The 20,380-nt window shown below is 38.5% G+C and overlaps 1 protein-coding gene across 1 annotated transcript in view; it reads right to left on the bottom strand.

The window, feature by feature from the left end:
* NCKAP5 (NCK associated protein 5) overlaps positions 1-20,380 on the bottom strand; it is a 640,837-nt gene that overhangs the window by 146,186 nt on the left and 474,271 nt on the right. The window contains exons 8-9 of the mRNA XM_044438433.1: positions 13,842-13,910; positions 8,745-8,783 (exon numbers count right to left, since the gene is read on the bottom strand). Of these exons, the coding sequence (XP_044294368.1) occupies positions 8,745-8,783; positions 13,842-13,910 (108 nt within the window). The remainder of the gene's footprint in view (positions 1-8,744; positions 8,784-13,841; positions 13,911-20,380) is intronic.

The raw sequence follows: 20,380 nt of genomic DNA on the forward strand, positions 1-20,380 counted from the left end.
GACAGTTTTATATAACTGGATTATTGTTTTCCCAAACTAGAGGTTCTGGAAACACTCTTGTGTGATATTCTGCCAAAACAATGAGCCCAGACAGTCCATATTTTATCACAATCTCTACCAAGAAGTGGGAAAAGCAATACGTCCCCCTTCACTGATAAGTCCCTTTGTAATTTCTAATTGTCAGGCAAGTGTGCTGGTTCGGTAGATATTCCAATGAAATCATTGCTCACAGAACATGCCATCTGGGTGCTCAGATATGAAATATCAATCAGCACACAAAATATCTGATACATGAACAAAATATTTAACACATTTTCTTACATAGTCTTCTCTTGTTCGTACACTGACAGCAGCGATTTCCATGCATATGTTAATAAGGGCTCATTAGTTGTCATTGCATTAAGGTTTGTAGTTCTAATCCAGAAATAGTAAACTTACATTACCATACATGGCCCACTCTGTTGCTCCTATCAACTCTACCACAGAAGGCTATAGAAGCCAGTACTCCTCCTGCAGCATATTACAGCTTGGGTGTAGGGAAGGATGGAGGATTTTGTTGGAATTCCAACAGGTTTCCTCTCCCAGTGTACAAATACTGGGACCACCAATCCTGCACTATATAGTTGTAAACAGTGACACATAACTCTGGTATTTAGCACTAAAGGAAAAGCCAAAAGCAGAAGAGGGAACAGAGATAAGATGAATCCATAGCTCATTTATAATCCTGCAAACTGTCACTGTCTGAAATGACTCAAAGGGTCATTGATTCATTCCCCTTGTAAAAACCAAAAACTATGAGCCAAACATTTTACCACACCAACATGGAAATTAAGGAAGACCTGTTGAAGCCAGATACAGCACATTCAAGGGAAACACTTAGGTCCCCATATTTGATAGTGTCTTGACATTCCTACTAAATGTCTATTTCTCACATCTACAAGTGCGAAAACTTCATTCATAAAGACACATGTACAACATTCACACACAACAACATATGCAAGAGTACTCTTCACTGTGTAAAAACAATGTTACAAACTCCTCCATTTGCTAAAACTGAATAATCACATCTTCAGTTAAATGTTCTGAAAACTACAAAATCTAATGGAAGGCCAGTATGAATGAAAACACTCTTGTCTAAGCTTCCATAGCATTCATGAAATGAGGGAGAAGCTTTGGGGGTATCATAAAGGTTGCTGTACCATCTGAAATTGCCATTTCCATTTGCCATAGACAAATTATCTAAGGAACTATTTGTACAAACTCGGGGCTCTTCTGCATGGGACTGGATTCCTCACTCATAGTGGTTCGTGGTTGCTTTACACGATAATATCATCCTTCAGGGCCTTTCCCCTGCTTTCTGAGTAGTTCTGTGACTGGCTTCAAAATGAGGATAATGAACTATTAAAGGGCTACCATGCTATAAAGCACTACAAAATAGCCATGTATTTTTTCAATTCCACAGTGCCATCAGGTGGTTGTGTAATGGAATGTCTAGAAAAACCTGGTGAAAAACTACAAATGATATGACCTTAATCTTGCAAAGAAACTAGAATTAGAAGCCTTGGTAAAAAGCCTAACGTACAAAAGCATTGTTTTCAAAACCAACGATTCATATGTCTGTCAACAGTAGTATAGAAGAGGACTGCTAATTGCTGGCACGGATACTTTCTCATTCCATTCTGGCTTTTTAAAATATTAGAGAACTCATCCATATTGTAAACTTCCTGGAACATGGAGAAAGATTTGAAATATCTAACCGTTCTAAGCAAGCTTATTTTAAAAAGAATATCAGGACAAACCATTCAAAATTCTAGTGAACTCTGCCTTGATTTCACAAAAATATTATACCTGGAAATCATGTGCTGTAGCTGAGATGCCTCAGCATTATTATCTAGTGTGGAATCTATAGTGATCTTAGAATAAAATAAACTTCTAGTGCATTAATTCCCATTATGGCTTTGAAAAAAATGTTTGTTTCTCTTGAAAATGAGAACAATTGCACTCCCTACCTTACTATCTATTTTTCTTTGAAGCATGCATAAAAGCAGAAAAAAGGATTTGATGATTCCCCATAAATTTACTTGCTGACAGCTTTAACAATATACTGAAGTGCATAAACCTTCTGAAGAGGCAGGTCAGGATGGAAAATGGTGGTCAGAAATAACCTGAGTATTTTTGTCTGTTCTTGCGCTGCTCTGCCACAGCTAGCATGGTGAGCCGAGAAGATAACACAATGAGACACTTCTGCTATGAGATAGCTGGAAAAATTGTGGTTAGCTTTAATTCAAAGGTAACACTGTATGAACTGCTAAGAAGTAATTTTGCCCAAGCACATTGTGATGGTAGTGCTTATTTAAAGTACCCCTAAGGCTAACCAAGTTATATATCCCCTGCCTTCTGAAATGACAAGGAGGCAATGATATCTTTTATTTGAAGTGTTGCAAAATCCTAAATCCTTTAATTCTGCAAAAAAGAGGTTCCTATTAATAACAGAATCATCTCAGACCTCTTATGGGGACCGATTATCCATCTTCTACTTAAGCAGGCAGAAGCACTAACACCAGTTCTTATGGGGTTCTAATTGAAAGGTTACCTGCCCCAATTAAGACTTGAAAGCCACACACACAAAGGCTGTAAGCGCTTCATGAAAGCTGGTCCTTCAAACTAAGCACAGACCAAACAGCACCTCCTGGGCACCATTCCTTAAAAAAGCTAATTTTTGACGTCCCTTGTCTCTCTTCTACTTGAAGTTAAAGATGGACATGTAAGTTGCTAGATGCCCCAATTAGTGAACAAAGTGCTTGAACACTAGTCATTCAGCAAAAGATTAAGAAACCCAGCAAGCTGTAATACATTAGCATAACCTGAGAGCCAAACCAAGCATTTCTCCAAGCATGTATAGCAGAACTGCATGTGCTACTTTTTTTTACTCTCCTGTAAGCATGCGGCTCTGATTCACGTCAGGACTATGGTGCTTCAAAAAAGAGGGTTTAAACATCCCCCCCATTCATTTCCTCCTTCCCCCTCCCCCCTCCCCCACTTCACAGCAAGGTTAAGAAAGCTTTGTAAGACACAAGCGGGGCAAGAAAATTTATTTGTTGCCCTCTTAACCACAGTGTGAGTCCTATAATATACCATGACCCATATTTCATCGGATTGAGGAGAAAGTAAACATATCTCTACATCTCTGGAAGTCAGACCTGCTCAACTTAACTTAACTTTTCCAAACAAAGCCTTCTATTACCATTTCAGTGGACCAAAGTGGCTTTCCAAGCAATCTACTATCTTCAAGATTTAGGCATCATGCCTCTGAGTACCAGTTGCCTGTGAATAACCATAGGAAAAGGGCTGTGACTTTCATGTCATGCTTGTGGGCTTCTCCAGGGTACCCTGCTTAGCAGCTGTGATAATCAGGATGCAGTACTAGCTGGACTGTTGGACTAATTCAGCAGAGGTCGACCTTATGTTTCTGTTTGAGAGGAATCTGTAGGGCAGAAGTCTTAATTTAAAACAAGCAAACAAAATCTTTCAAAGCATGAAATAGAAAGCAAATGGGGTCTTGAAGCTCTTGAATTGTCCCAGTTATGATCTGAATGGTATAAAGTTAGAGGCATGTCTGCCTTAAAACATATTGGCAAACTTAAAACATTTTCTGGGAGTGTTTATGACTGTTTGCTGGACAGTTCAGTTTTTAGCTGCCTCTTAAGTAAAACTGTAACTTGTGGAAATGAAGGAAACAAACCAACCACAAAAAAATACAAAGTGCTCTGAGGCAGAACTCCCAATTTAATATATTTTCCTTCATATTTTCACCCAAAAGCTGGGCTCACTGGAGGAATTTTGTCTGTCTTAGAAGGAATGAGTTCTTCCAAAGTGCCCATTTCAAACTATAAATTTGATCTTAAGGATACCGTGACATTGATAAATCACTCAAGATTTTTCCTCTTCTGGTTGATGTCACCATGATGTCTCCGTAAAACTACAGCCATGTCTTATACTTCTGAGTTGTGCAGTACTTCACTCCTTATATTTTGGTCTGATGTCCTTAATTTAAACAAAAAATTACTCCTCATGGGGCAATTCCAAATTCACAGTGTAATATACATGGCTGGTGTTACTGCAGAATATTACTCTTTCTGGAGCTTTTGAAAGCTCTTCAGGTTGCCTCTGTATCTCATGCTGCCCCTGAGGTGTGTTATCTCTTGGCGACATTACTTGTTCTGTCTTACTGTGCTGTGGTGAAAGACTTATCTGTTTACCAGTTATTACTTGGATTTGTATAGCAGCCATTTGTGATTGACCCAGAGATTCCAATTTGCTATTTACTGTACAATATCGTCTTCCTGTCCAGTCTTATAAATGATCTCTGTCCAAATGGCATTAGGAGAACTGTAGCAGTTAACATTCATTAACATTTAGAGTGCTTCCTCGTGTTTCCCCTTCAGGGTATAAAATTAGCCAGTGTTACTCAGCAGTAGGCTACTGCCTGTTAACTTTCATCAATACTAAGGAAATCACATTATTAAATACATTTTAATCTTATACTTAGTCTGTTCATAAAGAGTCTTTAGCACCTGTGGATTTTGTGTCTTCTGATATTGACAAAAGAGATTCTCATGGGAAAAAAACCCTGTGTCTCAAAGAGTTATAAACAAGTGACAAAATTCTCTCCTCCCCCCACATCTGCCTGTCTTTTCGTTTATTTTGAAGAAGGAAGCTGAGTGTTTTATAATTAAAGTAACTCTATATTAAAAACATCTACCAACACATATGGACTTTACAGTGCAAAGTGTCCATCTGTTTTATTTATTATTTGTTTATTTAAAACTTTTCTTCTATATGGTCCCCTCACATATGGTCCCCTCATCTTGGGACGGTTTACAACAAATTAATACAATAAAATAAAAATAGGAGTAACAGTTGCACAGCATCTGATGTTAAAATAAAAGCACTAAATAAAGCAGGTTAACAATTAAAACGCTGGAAAAATAAAAAGATAGGTAAGTGTGGTTTATTAGCTAAATGCCAAGGGAACTTGAATTCATTTCTTTTATGTTCCTAGGCTGGGTCAGTTTGCTTTAATGGATGATGCTTAACAAGCTGGAACTTAATCCTGACAAGACAGAAGTACTGTTCAGATGGAACTTGAGGTGCGACACAGGAGGGCATCACACCTCCCCAGACAGGTCAGGTGAGTAGTCTGGGCGTGCGCCTGGACTCAGCACTGCCTATGGAGGTGCAGGTGGTGGCTGCCACCAGGATTGCTTTTCACCACTTTAGGCTGCTTCAGCAGCCGTGGCCATATCTAAAGAAAGCTGGCCTAGCCCCAGTCACAGATGCCTGGGTTAAATCCAGATTAGGTGACTGCAACGCCTTCCACATGTGGCTACCCTTGAAAAGGATTTGAAAACTGCAACTGGTATACACTGTGGCAGCAAAAAGGGTTTGTGGGAGGCATGCCCTCAAACCAAATTACTCCTTTTTGGTGTTCATATCAATTGGACACCTGGTAATCTCTGGGCCTAATTCAAGGTGCTAATTTTAGCTTTTGGAACACTAAACGGTAAATTTGCCCAAGCAACAAAGTACCTGCTCTTGGCCACCAGCAACAAGTCATTAGGGTAGTGCATACTAGGAATAGTTATTTTTCCTCCCACAAGTCGTAGCCTCTCACCATGGATACTCCCTCTCCAAGAAAGCCTTATCACTGTTGGCTTAAGAAAAAGCCCTTTAAAGAGACATTTATTTCAGTCTGCATGTCCTTGAAAATAAGTAACTGCTGCTGCTGTGTGTGTCTATGTCTAACTGTAAGATGTTAATGGTTTTGAAATATTGTAAGCCATCTTGTGATGGCAGTGTGCCTGAAAGTCATGTTAAAAAACCTTAGTAAATAAATGAATGAATCTTAATTGAGAATTTAGAAAAGACCCTTCAGTGAAAACTCTAGTAACAAAAACTAACTTTCCAGCTATTTTATAAATGATATTCTAACATCTATTTTATGTAAAGAATTCTCTGAACTTCTAGTCTAATTTGTTTGGAACACTTGCTAGGATTAAAGGGCATTTCGGACAGTTCACCTCATGTTGACCTTTATAGTTAAGAAGTACATGGATATGGAACAACTCTTAGCACTTGTTAACAGCAACTTTATAGATTTTTCTGCACTTCTAGCTACTGAAACTTTGTCCAGGGCCATTTCCTTCAGGTGACAACACACAATGCATCCCTCCAAAAAAGACACCATGGTATGCCTCATATATTGCATATCTTGCAGACACGATGTGGGCAGCTGCTTAGAATCGTGACCAGACCTGCACCGGCTGCATACTTTCCATGTGGCAGGTCCCAGGTTCTGTTTCGACCATCTCCAGTCAAACTGATCATGGAGCAGGTGTTCTGAAAGTCTTCTTCTGGAAACCTGGCTAGTCAGAGTGAACTGGGCTAGCTGAACTGCTCTGATAAAAAGTAACTTCCTAAGTGCCCTTTAAGACCGAAGGTTATGGATAAAGCCTTGGGTCCAAAGAACAGAATGCTACACATCTCCCACTGTACTTGCACATCTCATGGAGCGATTAGGACTGAAGAATGTTCACATAACTTTGTTAACTTTTCAGCAGGACCCAGAACAACAAAAAGGACCCAGAACAACACTGAGAAAGGTTTCTGAGTAAAGTCTTTCATGGGTGCCTCGTTTCTGTTAGTCCTGAGTTGCCTACCTGCATAAACAATGCTCACTCTGGAGCAGCGAATCGTGTGGGTGTTTACACTCTTCAAGCTGTGCAGTTTTTCCCTGCATAGCAGGAGTGAAGAGGGATATCACTGTCACTGAATTAGGGCACTTTCCCCAACCATCCTAATTAGGCCTACATCTTGGAGACAAAACGGCAACCAGTAGCTGTGGCTACAGACACTTAATTTAAACGCTGATCAAAAGCTGCAGTCAGGTTGCTTTGCAAAAGGATAATTCTGAGGTAGAAGTACTATTGCACAGCTTAAACAAAACAAAAACACAAAGCCCCCAAAACACCCGAAGGGAAGGGAAGGGATGACAAATATGCCAAAAGATGAAAAGGGGGTACATAGTTCATATGTTCCAATCATGTTTATGAGAGGCAATGAAGTGATTAGCAAATTATGTGAGGCTAAGAAATAACTAGCCAATGGAACTTTCTCCCTGTCTAATACATATTAGGGAACACAAACAAGACCTGCAAGAAAATTTTGTGGTGTGGAGTGCTCATGTTGAGGGCCATCCTACTCTGGGATTTTTCCACAGGGCATCAAACTCTACCACACAAGCAATGACTGGCAAGTCAAAGATGCAGAAATGCTAGACACTTCAGAAGATGCAGGGTGGGTTTGCATGTTGTGCCAATATACCCTGGAAATAAGCCATAGTGGGGGACTTGTGAAGACAACTCACAGTGTGCCCGACAGATGAATGGACTCATTGTCAGTTGTCATTCCCTCCTTGCCCCTCAGTCTGCCAGCTGGCATTCCAGGTGACATTGCAGCTCAGGTGTTTGCTTGAGAAAAGGAGTGGAAGATTCCTCTTGACACTGGGGTCCTTAGAGGTTTTTGTATTGCCAGTGCCTCCAATGGATATACCTATTCCCAAGACTCCAGGGAAGAGTTGTGAAGATGGAAAAAGTATAGCCCACCCCCTTTTACGAGAGCAACAAAATTTAACAACCACCTGTTAAAACTCTTAGGTTGTTGTTGCTTCAGTGTTGTTGTTGTTGCTTGCTTGTTTTTTTCATGGTGTGATATGGTTGGACTGGGGACTTGTGAGATCTGGATTCTAGTCCCACTTCACTATGAAGCTTAAGTGGGTGACTTTGGGCCAGCCATTCATTCTCAGTCAATCCTACCTCACAAGGTTGTTGCTGTACAGATAAAATGGGATGGAGTAGGACTATGTAAGCTTCTTTGAGATTCTTGCAAGAAGAAAAATTGTATGATGTAAATTCAATGTGAGAGTGAGAATGAGCTCATGGGAAAGCTCCTCTTTAAAGGACATGGACAACTTTCCAGGGGATCTTCAAGAATCAGAGAGCAGCATGTCGATGGCTGAGACACACACATTGTTGGTCCAGGCACTGGGAAGTCTGATTAATTTTATATATTTTAATTTTTAAAAAAATATGTTTGTTTTAATTATTAACCAATCTGGGAATAGTTTTGTTTATAAATCATGTTCAAAGGGTTACAAATAACTAAATAAAATGAACAAAACTCTAAATCATTGAGCTTCCTGGAAGGATGAAGACATATTCAATCAACCATCCTACCCTAGCTCTAGATAAATTAGCAATCCATATGTTTCCACTTTAGTAACACTATAAATCATTGGCATACCTGTGGCCACTTAGGGGCATATTTGAGATGCCCCTCAGTGGCCACGGGTAAACAAGTAGACATCTTAACTGGAGTTCTTTTAGGACTAAATTAAATTCAAACTTGAAGTTGCCAAAGGGTGCCATTTTGCATTCTGATAAGTGAATACAAGTTGATTTCCTTAACTAAAAGTTACATTTCTGTGTTCTTTAATCAAGATAAATTGTTCATCTGAATTAGATGCCCTCAAAAGCACTATCCATATTAATATGTAAAGTAAGGTACTTTAATACATCGTAACTATTTCACTGAATAAATGTCTTTGATAACTGTACATAAATACCTTGATAACTCAAATATCTATAACCTTTAACAGTATTCTCAAAAAGAGGGAATCTACTTACCTTCTGAGTAAGAAGCGCTTGTACAACCTGGTTGGCTACCTGTAGAAGAATAAAGTACATTTTAGTAGGCTATCATATTGCTTTTGCTCATGCACTCTGTGGATAATTTCTTGTAGTCATCTCAGCAAACCGTTTTTCCCTCTCCTTTCATCCTTAGGACCTTACCATAGTATAACTTTCTCTGCAAATCTAATTTTGTCCCCAAGTTCTAACAAGCTACAATATAACACACACATTAAAAACCCCCAAATAGCCAAGGGAGTAGAACTGATTTTAATCCAGGGACAAAATCCTGCAGTACTATAAATCACAGGACTGAAAATCAGTACTAGTCAAGAGATTTCAAAGAAGATATTGTTTATTTTGTTCAAGCAGAAGACATGGTCTTGAATGTTTTCATGACGCTTAATTGTTTCTTGATGCAATATTGACAAAACAGAACGTCTGTCATGACAGCTAGATACCATAAAGTGCCACAGAAAATTAAAATGCCTTCAGTCATCAAAATGTGTCTGGCACTCAGACCACACTTTGTAATTTACTTGAATCAGATGACAAAGCATTTATCAGTTGAACTGTATATACAACTAGGTTTTTAAAAAGAACATCTAGCACCTTTCCCAATATTTACATTTGTATCATATGTCTTTTTATTATGTGATACCTTAATTGTTTATAAAGGCTGTATTTACACACTAAAATCTTATTTTCTGAAATATACAAAGCTATCATTTAGAAATGAAATTTCTCTTCTCAACAATTTCATTTTTTGAAAAATACACTCCATTCATATGAACAAAAACAAAAATACAAACATAAATCAATCTAATTCAATGGGTAAGAATTATATTCTTCTATAATCCAATAGTTTGATTTGATTCATATCCTCATAAAATGGCCCAATATTGTTTGTCCTTCCCCTGACCTCCAAAAGAGGTCTCTAACCTATGGCATTTGAGAAAGCAATGGTCACATAAAATAGCCCTGTACATGATTTAATGGGAAACACAGACTAAAGCCGCGTAATAACCCACAGGAGTAAATGTGCTATAGCACTGAAAACCACATGTGTTGCTCTATAGACTTTTATACCTGACATCCAACTTTTTAAGATCGAATCAAGCTTTCTAACACCAACATTTGAAGGTTCAGTTCTCAAGCCTGCATCCCTTCTTGATGAAACCATGTAATAACATTGCTATTTAAATGATCTTATCAAACAGATAATGATAGTGAGCCAAGGGTAGAATTCATTGTGACATAAGTAGATTCAGCCCAAGTTTCTTTCTGATCAGTAACGTGCTCACTACAAACCAGGTTAAAGAAAAAAAAAATTAGTAGGAAAAATGGATTCAAATGGAACTAAATTAGCTGGTTAATTTTTGGAATCTGTTAATTCTTGCTGCTTTGCTTAGTATTCAGTTCAAAAACTTCTACCACAATCTAAAGCTTATTCACTGCTGTACATCTCTCAATCTTCTTAACTGGGACATTGCTTGAGTCTGAGCACCCCTTAATGTTAGCCCCAAACCACAAGACATATACAGAATTTAAACCTTAGAGGTTTTTGCTCTGACTTGATATAAAAAGTAGAAATAAAACAAGTTTCATACTTCCAGTTGGATTAACAGCTCTGCTTGTTGGTCTATAACTGGAATCAGTGACATTACACACAATGTTCCTTAGCATTTGAGGACAGAAAGAGGAGGGAAGGACATCAGAAAGGAGCAAAGGAAACAAACTTGAATCATTCATGGTTTCAGAGGAGAAGAAGATACCAATGTCTTTGGCAACACATGAATTTAGGCTGTGGAAAGCATGTGTGCACAGGCTTAGGACACCACATATAGCCTCAAGCTGTCTAGATTACCACCTCTATTTAAAAGTCATCCTTCCAGAAGTCCAAAAGTCATCCTTCCTAGCTGTTTAGCAAAATTAAACTAAGGGCAGACACACACATACACACTCACACACTGGATTGTATTTTCTTTTCTTTTCAGCTAATATCATAGTTTCCTTTCCCACAACCACCCTTGGAAAGTAACTCTAGAGGCTGGATACAGATGAGCAGCAATATGGTTTATCAAAAATACTTGCATCACCAGTTTATATAAATCTATCACTTATGGCAAAGACTGCATGCAGTTGTTACAAACACAATTACTGTGTGTCTCCCTTCCAAATGCTTCAGTCTTTCCAAATGCAGCAAATGACTCCAAGTCTAAATGATGATAACTATAATAAAACAAAGTCTCCAGTCCAAATGAGGCAAAATTCTAGGAAGGAAAATTATATTCTCTGCAGTTGCCTCACTTTATGGAAGAAATAAAATGCTAATACTTAATTTCCAAACCTATGACTGTTGTACTTGGAAAAGCTGAAGGAGTCTCAACACGAGCACCCCAGTTTAAGGAGAATCAGTATTAAAAATCTGCAGGATTTGTGGACTAAATCATAGTATGGATTGAACCTAAAATGATCCAGCAAATATTGATCTGCTCGTGTTCGTGAGCGAAGGACAGTGCTTTTATTCTATCACTGTAGGATATGATCATGATGTATTTTAGTGCTTTTGAAGACAGGATGAACACTGGAGGAATCTTATATTTTATCTAGCTAATTGCAAAAGTTGGTATGGTAATTTAATGTATCACAATGCTTGAAACAGAGCAGCTGAGCTTGACAGAAATTTTTGCTGGCATAAAAAAACATGAATAAATATTATACCACCTCTTGACAATAAACTGACAGTCAATTCCAGAACAGGAAATTAGGATTAAGCATTTAAACCTTACGTCCCTGAGGCAGAAGAAGGTAATCCTGTTTCTTGCATTAAAGACAAGGAGATGGGTTTACATTTTCAAAAAAAAAATTAAATAAATGATGCTTGTTGCTATGTAATACAAGACTACCATCACAGTGTTACTTACGTTTAAATGCATTCCAAATGACTGGTATTTCTTTGTTAGGGAAAATATCAGCATTGGTTAACTAATTTCAAAACCAATTTAGTTAGGATTAATGTTAGAATGTGTAAGTGAATGCAATTGTCTCTATTTTGATCCCTCTGTTGATACATTTTAATTTTAATTTTTAGCAGCAATTGATTTTTACTGGTAGAAACGTTCATGAAACATTCTTTTTTTCTCACAAGGCAAGAATTCATATAACAGTGTTGAAGTTTAGGTTAAGAAATAAACAATGTTTGTACAGAAGAGCCATTCACTAAAAAAACAAAAACAAAAAAAACAGGGTACTGTGTCCAGTAATTCTGTTCCTCAACTCTGCCTGTCAAATGAATTGAGTAAGTTTTGTGTCTGCATATAAAGGTAAATCATCTGACCAAGATGGATCTTGGTTTATGGAACAGCAGTGGAAGTTTTACAGTTGAGATCACTGATCAGCTTGGGCTGATCAGAAGTGCTAAGGTTTCCTCTCTCAGCCAGTGCAGCAATTACAGCCTTTCATTTGTGTACATCCATATGTATGGTTGGGGACAGCAGGTGGCGCAGTGGTTTAAACCGCTGTGCTGCTGGGCTGGTAGATTGAAAGGTCGCCGGTTTGAATCTACACAACAGGGTGAGTTCCCGTTGCTCTGTCCCAGCTCCTGCCAACCTTGCAGTTCGAAAGCATGCAAATGCAAGTAGATAAAAAGGCACCACTTCAGTGGGCAGGTAACAGCGTTCCGTGCACTTCAGTGTTTAGTCATGCTGGCCACATGACCACGGAGACTGTCTGCGGACAAACGCTGGCTCCCTCAGCTAGGAAACGGAGATGAGCACGGCCCCCTAGAGTCAGGCATGACTGGACGTAACGTCAAGGGGAAACCTTTACCTTTACCTTTTTATATGTATGGTTATAAGAGTCAGATTCAGTCTGAAGCTCAAAATATGCTATGGTGAAAAGCAAGTGGTCAACTGTGGGCTTTATCCAATTCTTTCTGTGTGCTAGTGGGAATGGGAGCCTTTTTGTTTCCAGAATTGTTTTTAGAACTGCTAGTTTTCTGTTGCATTAGTTTTCCACGTTGTATAACAGATCAAATGGAAATGCAACAGAGGTCTTGGATACTCCTATTCTGTTAGAGTTATTCCAAACTATAGGTCACATAGGCAAGCAGCTATTAGAGCACCTTGAGAATTAGTGCAAATATCCACTAACTTTTCACAGCATCAGGGGATGAATAAAACCAAGCAATACTGAAGGCAAACTGCCTTGGGTAAGTCTACTTTGTAAAGGGAACTGAGGATCATTTCAGCATACTGCACGGGAATTAAAATGATCATTTTATTCACAGACTGGTAGCTGCAGTAGCCTATGTTATGTTCTGGATTATCTGTAACAGATTATGGTTGGATAATCCATAACAAATTATCATATTTTTGTCTTTTATGTTTGTTTTCTTTGTTTCTATATCTGTGCCACCCAATAGCCAAAGCTCTCTGGGTGGTTTACAACACATAAAATACGTACAATACAAAATATAAGGAGCAATAAAAACATCATAAAAGATTACCATAAAAATGTGACACCAAATATAAAACAAATGTTAAAAAGTTACAGTACAATATAATTCAATACAAAGTTACAACTGTAAGACCTGATTAATCAAGACCCCAACATAATAGTAGGTGATTGAATGCCCTGCGGTAGAAGACTCTTGGCTTGGCACCAAAATGCTATTAAAGGTGATGCCAGGCAGACTTCAGTGGGGAGCTTATTTCACAACTGTGGGGCCACCACTGAAAAGGTTGTTCTCCTTGTTGCCACCAACCAAGCATCCCTTGGAGGTGGCAATCAGTGAGACGCAGACCCCAGATCATGTTTTCCAGATAGAATGCAGCTGGGAGATATTCTTTTAGTGCATACACTGTTAATAGACTACTTCTGAAAGAAACTTTTGGTGTGTGATGAACACATCCAGTGGAATGTGTTCTAATCTCCTAAATTGAACTACATGAATTAGTTTATAAATTACCCAGCTGAAATAGAATTAGATGATTCATAGTAAGCTGAATAGTAAACAAACATTTAACCTGCCCAGTAAGGGGGACATGTTAGCAAAATACTCTGCAACAAACACTGTTATAACTACCTTACCTCATCAAGGCACCTTTCATACTGTTCTCTCTGATTTTCATTTTCCATGGCCAGTGCAGAATTCTCTGCCTGCAAGTCACAGCAATAATGCAAATTAATCAGAGGGCATGGTGTGAAACACGACAAGCCAATCAATATATTTACTCTACATATCTCCTCAGGATCCAAAATAAACTTACAGAAAAAAATAAAATAAACCAAATCTATGTTCTTTCGTTTGCTGTTATAAATAACACAGAGATTCCATTAAGTTTATGAAATTACCCACCAAACACATTACAATTTAGAGAAAGACTGACATTGCTATTCTACACATCTCTGCAATCTATTCTTGGCAGATTCAGAAAACAGTCTTTAGTAAAACACACACACACACACACACACCACACAACAATGGATATTTTGCACATCAATTTTCTTTTATTCAAGCATGCCAAACCTGAATGTTTGAAAATCATGAGTCAGGGGCATTCTCTTCCCTCTTCAAATCAGAAAGCTTAGCTTAATATTAGAGATTTACAGGTACAATAATAAAATGTGATTTCTTTTTATCATCTGGACACTGCAGCATTGATGGATAGGGCAGTCATGTTTTCATGAGTTTTCTTTCTTTCTGATATTGTAAAATCTTGGAATGCAGCACATATTTCTCCTACATTGGTGCAATATTTTGTTCAGTGCTATAGCTGCACAGTCTATAAGCTTTTTCCCATTAACATAAAATACAAAAATAAAGTTATCCACTGTAAGACTAGAAGAACTGGTACAAACATCGTAGCTAATACAAGCAGGACTTGCAACAAAGTGCTGCAGTACAGGTTGCTCTGGTTCAGGATAGGAATATGTGAGGAATCTGATATAACATTCTGGATTTCATTTCGTGAGTCCTGTGCCGGTGCCAGCTCACTGTGGGATGAGCTGAGCGTGCTCAGACTTCTGTCTCTAAAGTATACCACAATTTGTGCACTTGTAAGAACGACTGATGAAATTTACATTAATAACTATCCCAAACCATATGGTTCTAGTGTAATGTGTGCTAAGTTCTGCGAATTGGCTGATTTTGCACAGATCACAGTAGCACCACATGACTGTCAGGTACCTATTTGTGCAAATTTAATTAGTGCTTAAAACATAAACAACTTGCATCTGTCTTAGAGATCAAAATCTGTGAACACTTCCCAAATTTGGTCTGCTTTTCATCATCAAATTGGAAGAAAGAAGTTCCATTCCTGATTCCATTCCTCCTCCAGCAGCTTCCTTTCCCCTAATACTAAGCACTCCATCCCACTGCCCACACTGGGCCTTCACTGGGCTGTTCTGCAGTAGTGTTTACCACCGAGCGTGTATGGTTCCTCAAGGCCTGCTGATATCTCTCTATAAGACACAGATGGTGCCATTTTGGTTATATGGGAACTGGAGAATTGAGACTATTACACATAAACATGACAAGTAAGACACCCCAATTTTCTACCGTCTGCCATACTGCAGACAGTCACCATTTTATAGTCAACAACTGAGGGCACCCTCAGTGGCCACATGCACTGAAGTGCTTCCAAAGACCATCTTAGCGATTAGGCAGGATCAGATGGAAGAAAGTTCTTCAGACTGGCTGGGCTTTAAAGTTCAGCACCAATATTTTGAATCAGACCTGCAGGCTGACTGGCAACCAGTGCAGTTAACACAACATTTGAACAGTATGTTTGAAATGTTTCTTGCATATATCTCAAGAACACACTTTTGAATCTCTTCAACGCAATTACCTCTCTGCTGACTTCAACAGGATGCTAGGATGGAATACATATTATTTTTTCTAATCCATATTGATGGGCAACATGGGTATCATCAACGAACCCAGTGCTAGAACAAAGGACATCGTTATCTCAAGGTGATATCTTAGCATATGAGCAATTCATGGCTGTTGTGCCTACTGACACCCTGGATTTTTGCTCAAGCCCCTAAAGGAATAGACACATCTAGCATCAAGCCCTCCCAGAAGCCTTTCGATTAGCCAGCATAACTGTAGTATACTATGACTATTTGCCTAGACAACAGAGTTGTCACATTCTGCTGAATTCTTGGCTTCATCTCAAATCCCATGCTGGCATGGAGGAATTACTGATGAAGAACAAATCGAGCATCCAGCATTATAGAAACTGTACAAGTCACAGTGCTATCAAAGTTTTACTTTTTTGTAAAATTTGTATAATTGTGATTATTACTAGGTTATGCATGAACAGCATTTCATCGAAATATACATATATACATCTCACAACTACAAAATAATAAAATGCAATTAAAACATTTAAAATTGCAACATCAAGAAACAGAATGACTATCCTAACATGTGACACAAACAGTTTTGACTTGGCACTGCAATTATGGCAAGTTTCATACAAACTGTACTTTCAAGAATTTGACAAACTGAATTCCATGACATATGTCCAGTTGGTAAGTTACTAGAGCTTGATTCACAGTGGCCAGACTATCATTGTATAAAAACAGGCGTACCTAGTGAATCATCTCAAGCTGGCAAAGGCCTCCAGTCACAAAAGGTATCTTCAACCTAAGTAGCTGTTTCTTCAGGAGAAACAAAGCCTACATAGAACAGGCTACACAATAAACTCCCAGATGTGAGAACCAGCTATCCACGGGGTGAGTAGTGTGTAGGAATTGAGTGATCTTGGGTGTCAGAGAAAAAAAATCTTTAATCCATGCATATTGGATGAGCTCTACCAGAAGAATGGGAGATTATTAAGAATCAACAGGTAGTGTGGTGAACTTTTTCAGTGTCCCAAAGCAAGGATAGTTTGTTGAAAACTTAAGAACTTCAGCACCAGAGACAACTGCTTTGAACCTCCTTTCACCTACTATATTTCTTAGATAACATCTGTGACAACTGAAACTGTTTGCTTTACTGAAGCAGATTTTGTCCCTTCACTGTCTCCTAGTTGGGAGGTTGGAATCTTCTGTATACCGATCCCCCCGAAGCAGTGGGAGAGAGAAACTTTATAAGATCCTTAGCAGGAGATAATTGGGTTTTGTTCTCAGTTTGGGCCAAGAACCTGATGTATTACTTGCCCAGGCAACTTTGGAACCATCCTCTGGCCTTTTCAGGAACCAATGTATCACAAATAAGGGAACTGTCAGCTGTCTTTCACTTGTTTATATTTTCATCCATAGTTGCTCACTGTATTCAATAAGCTGTATACCATTTTTGACACAAGTGATTTCCTTATGCTATGGCCAGTGACTGTTTCCTCATCTTAGGGCTATTTTACTTCCTATTACAAATGCAATGTTCTTGATCAACATAAACGTCATAACCTCCACATCACATAGGCATGACACACTTTATTAGAACCATTACAGTTTACACTTTTTGCATCTCTTTTAAAGCTCTAACAATCTATGGAAGTAGAATGGATCAAGAATTTTGGGAAGGGGCTATTATTGGTAATATTGCATTAAAGTAGTAGTTAGAAATTTGAGTTTCTAATTTAAACTTAAATTTGTCACTACTACTACTACTACTACTAATAATAATTTGTATGCAAGTAGGAGAACCATAAGCACAGCTTTCAAGTTCTCTGTGTGAGTGCCCACTGCCAAAGAGGCAAGTTGATGTTCTACCACCACATCACATTGATAAGAGCAAGTAATCGGGTGGAGAGGTGGGGGTGTTGATCTTTCCCACATGCTGAAAGTTTCTTTTCAATAATACACACAGAACTCAGTCATGGTCAGAGCAATTGCTGAGGCATACTTTGTTTGAAGGCCAAAGTAGACATTATTTTATTTAGAAGCTGAGCCTTTTTCTTCTTTTCTATATGTAAGTACAGGACATCAAACCTGATCAAGACTCATTGCACTCAGTCTCACTCATACAGCTCTCTCCTAGATGGTTGTTTCTCCATGCTCACGAGTCATTTCATTATAGAAGTTACCAAATAATCTTAACTGGCTAAGAAACCATAGTTACATTTGAGATCTATAACCAGGTAAAGATGTATCAGTGATACCTGAAGGAAGGTTCAATATCATGTCATTGGAGAACGAGATAAACATGCCAGCTCTTTTCAGGCAGACATAATTGGATCTAGCCTAATCAGTCTACTTTCCCCCCCTCTCACTTCAGATACTGAGTGACAGACATGGCGAATGATCAGATGCACTGAATCAGTTTGATTTATAACACTTTCTATGGGAGGGCTTGGCAGTGAGCTACAGGGAAGTGTGGGCTTGGAATTGGTGTGTTTTTCCATGTGTGTTTCATTTGTTCAGAGTATGTAACAAAAACTGTACCATGCACGAAGAAGTATTTATTTCTGGTGCTGCAATCTTCCTTTAGTCAACACAGAATTCTTCCTTTCTCATTGTCTCAGTTTAACCAAACTATCAGGAAGCCTGTGTTGGTGTTTAACAAAGCTTTGTAAAGCAAGTTTTACACAATCAGTATGGCTTTCAGGTTAGGAAAAAAAGAGGCTTTTTCAGTGTACAGTTATAATTGGCCACTGTAATCTACTGTAGTGATAATGGCCAAGGGTCTTGAGTTAATGATAATCACAGAAATGTGATTATTAACTTACTGAAATTAAAGATGAAAATGAAATATACTTTTTTGGTCAAGTATCCATTATTAATTTACTACTGTTATGCCTCTTAGCAAGTAAGAAGAAGCATCCAGGAACTAGAAAACAAAACTGTAATTCTTGGGTCAGCCCTGATTGCTCACATCCCAGGATCAATTTTATCTTGTGTAAATCGGCCCGTTTTACAATATTTTCAATAATGACTGTTTTTTTAATTGAAAATAAACTAAAATTCCCCTCTTGCTTTGTCAGCTGGCAACATTGTGTGGGGCACAGTCTTGAGCGCTACCTGTCTCTGCAGCAGAGCCTGCACTCGGCCCTCTTCTCAAGGAATGCTTCTTAGATTGGGCTGAGCTTATGAAATCTGGCACCTGGGAAAGAACCGCAGCTGCCTCCTCCTGGCTGCAATCAACTATGAAACCAGGCAGAATCCAATTCCCAGTGTCACGGCCATTCAAAACTGGATTAGGCCTTTAATCACATCCTTCTGTCTCTGAATCACATTCTTTCCCTGAGACTATGGCTTAAGGAAAGGCATTAAAACACTGTACATGAAATATAGAGTATCAAATATAGCATACAGTCAGCATGTGATGTGGAAAATGGAATCTAAAACTCTTATATTCCATTGAAAACTTTAAAAAGATCCAAACTGAAAAAGCTTAAATGGTGCCCTAAGTTCCTTCCTGATGCTAGCAGAGATGCATAATGCTATGCAAGTTTTTAAACTTTATTACCATGGATCTTAATTTCCTTAAACCACAAGTTAAGCAAGTACAATTCAGTTAAGCTGGTGTGCTGATGGAACTGAGAGTGGGGTGGTTCCCCCTTCCACCCGTCATGCACTCTCAACTGTTTCTGCTCTGGACAGTTGAGCGACCCTCCAGAGCAGATTTTCTTGGGGGTGGTTGCACGTGCAGAGCAGAGCAGAGCAGAGCAGATAGGAAGAAGGGGAAAGGACCGATGCATGCAACACAGCCCTCCAACCATTGCATTGTTTTACGTCCTTTCCCACAATCATGAATACTAGGGACGTGCTCATTTTGGGAAAATGTGAACTGCGATTTTGAATACATTAGCAGATATTGCCCATCTCTATGACATCTTATGCTCTGTAGTGAAACTGCAATAATATAATAATCAAGACCCCTGCATACATAATGGAACATCTTAAAAAGCAAATCTATCTGAATGTTAAGCCTGAAAATGGATTTCAAATTACACAGCTGGAGACTCTTCCGCATTCTGCTACTGCAGTAATTTAGGTCTTTACATATTTTGGCTGATTCATAATCCCTGATCAGAAAGACAATGCAAGCAGATCTTGTTCAATGTGATAAGTTGCCCAAATATAAAATTAAGCAATAAGAAAGTGTGTGTGTGTGGGGGGGGGGGGTAACAACTAATAGTCCAAGAGTTTGCTATCTCTAAATGTCCTTATTCACAGCCTTTAAATATCAACTAACTTAATTAAATTCATTCTATGCAAGTTGGCACCTATACTTTATTTGGCTGCTGAAGAAACGATATCTATATATTTTGCATTTTGTAATATAGATTGAAACTGGAAGGTAATGCTTCAATGATCTCATTTAGGACCCTCCTGCTAGCACCCTAAGGATGAAAAAGCAGGAGCAGAAAAGCAAAAGCTGCATTAAATCACCCATAATGTAACAGAGCATTGGAGCAATCAAAAAATAAACTGTAAAAGGTAAAAAGTAATATTTTCTGCTTTATCCCTAAATATTCTTGCTAAACAAAATTAGGCCTCTTTCCTCTACCCTTTCATGTAAGACTGTATGTTCAAATAATTCTCAAAAGTAAAGATGTGATAATTATGTAGCAGATTAATATGAAGTTGAGAAATGTAAAAGTCCTATTGAAAATCTCTGTACCTAATTAAGGCATTCTTCACATGCTATCAACTGCCTACAAGTACGCATGCATTAA

This window comes from Varanus komodoensis, unplaced genomic scaffold (assembly GCF_004798865.1).
Source record: "Varanus komodoensis strain SLA01 unplaced genomic scaffold, ASM479886v1 scaffold32, whole genome shotgun sequence".
NCBI classification, from domain to species: domain Eukaryota; kingdom Metazoa; phylum Chordata; class Lepidosauria; order Squamata; family Varanidae; genus Varanus; species Varanus komodoensis.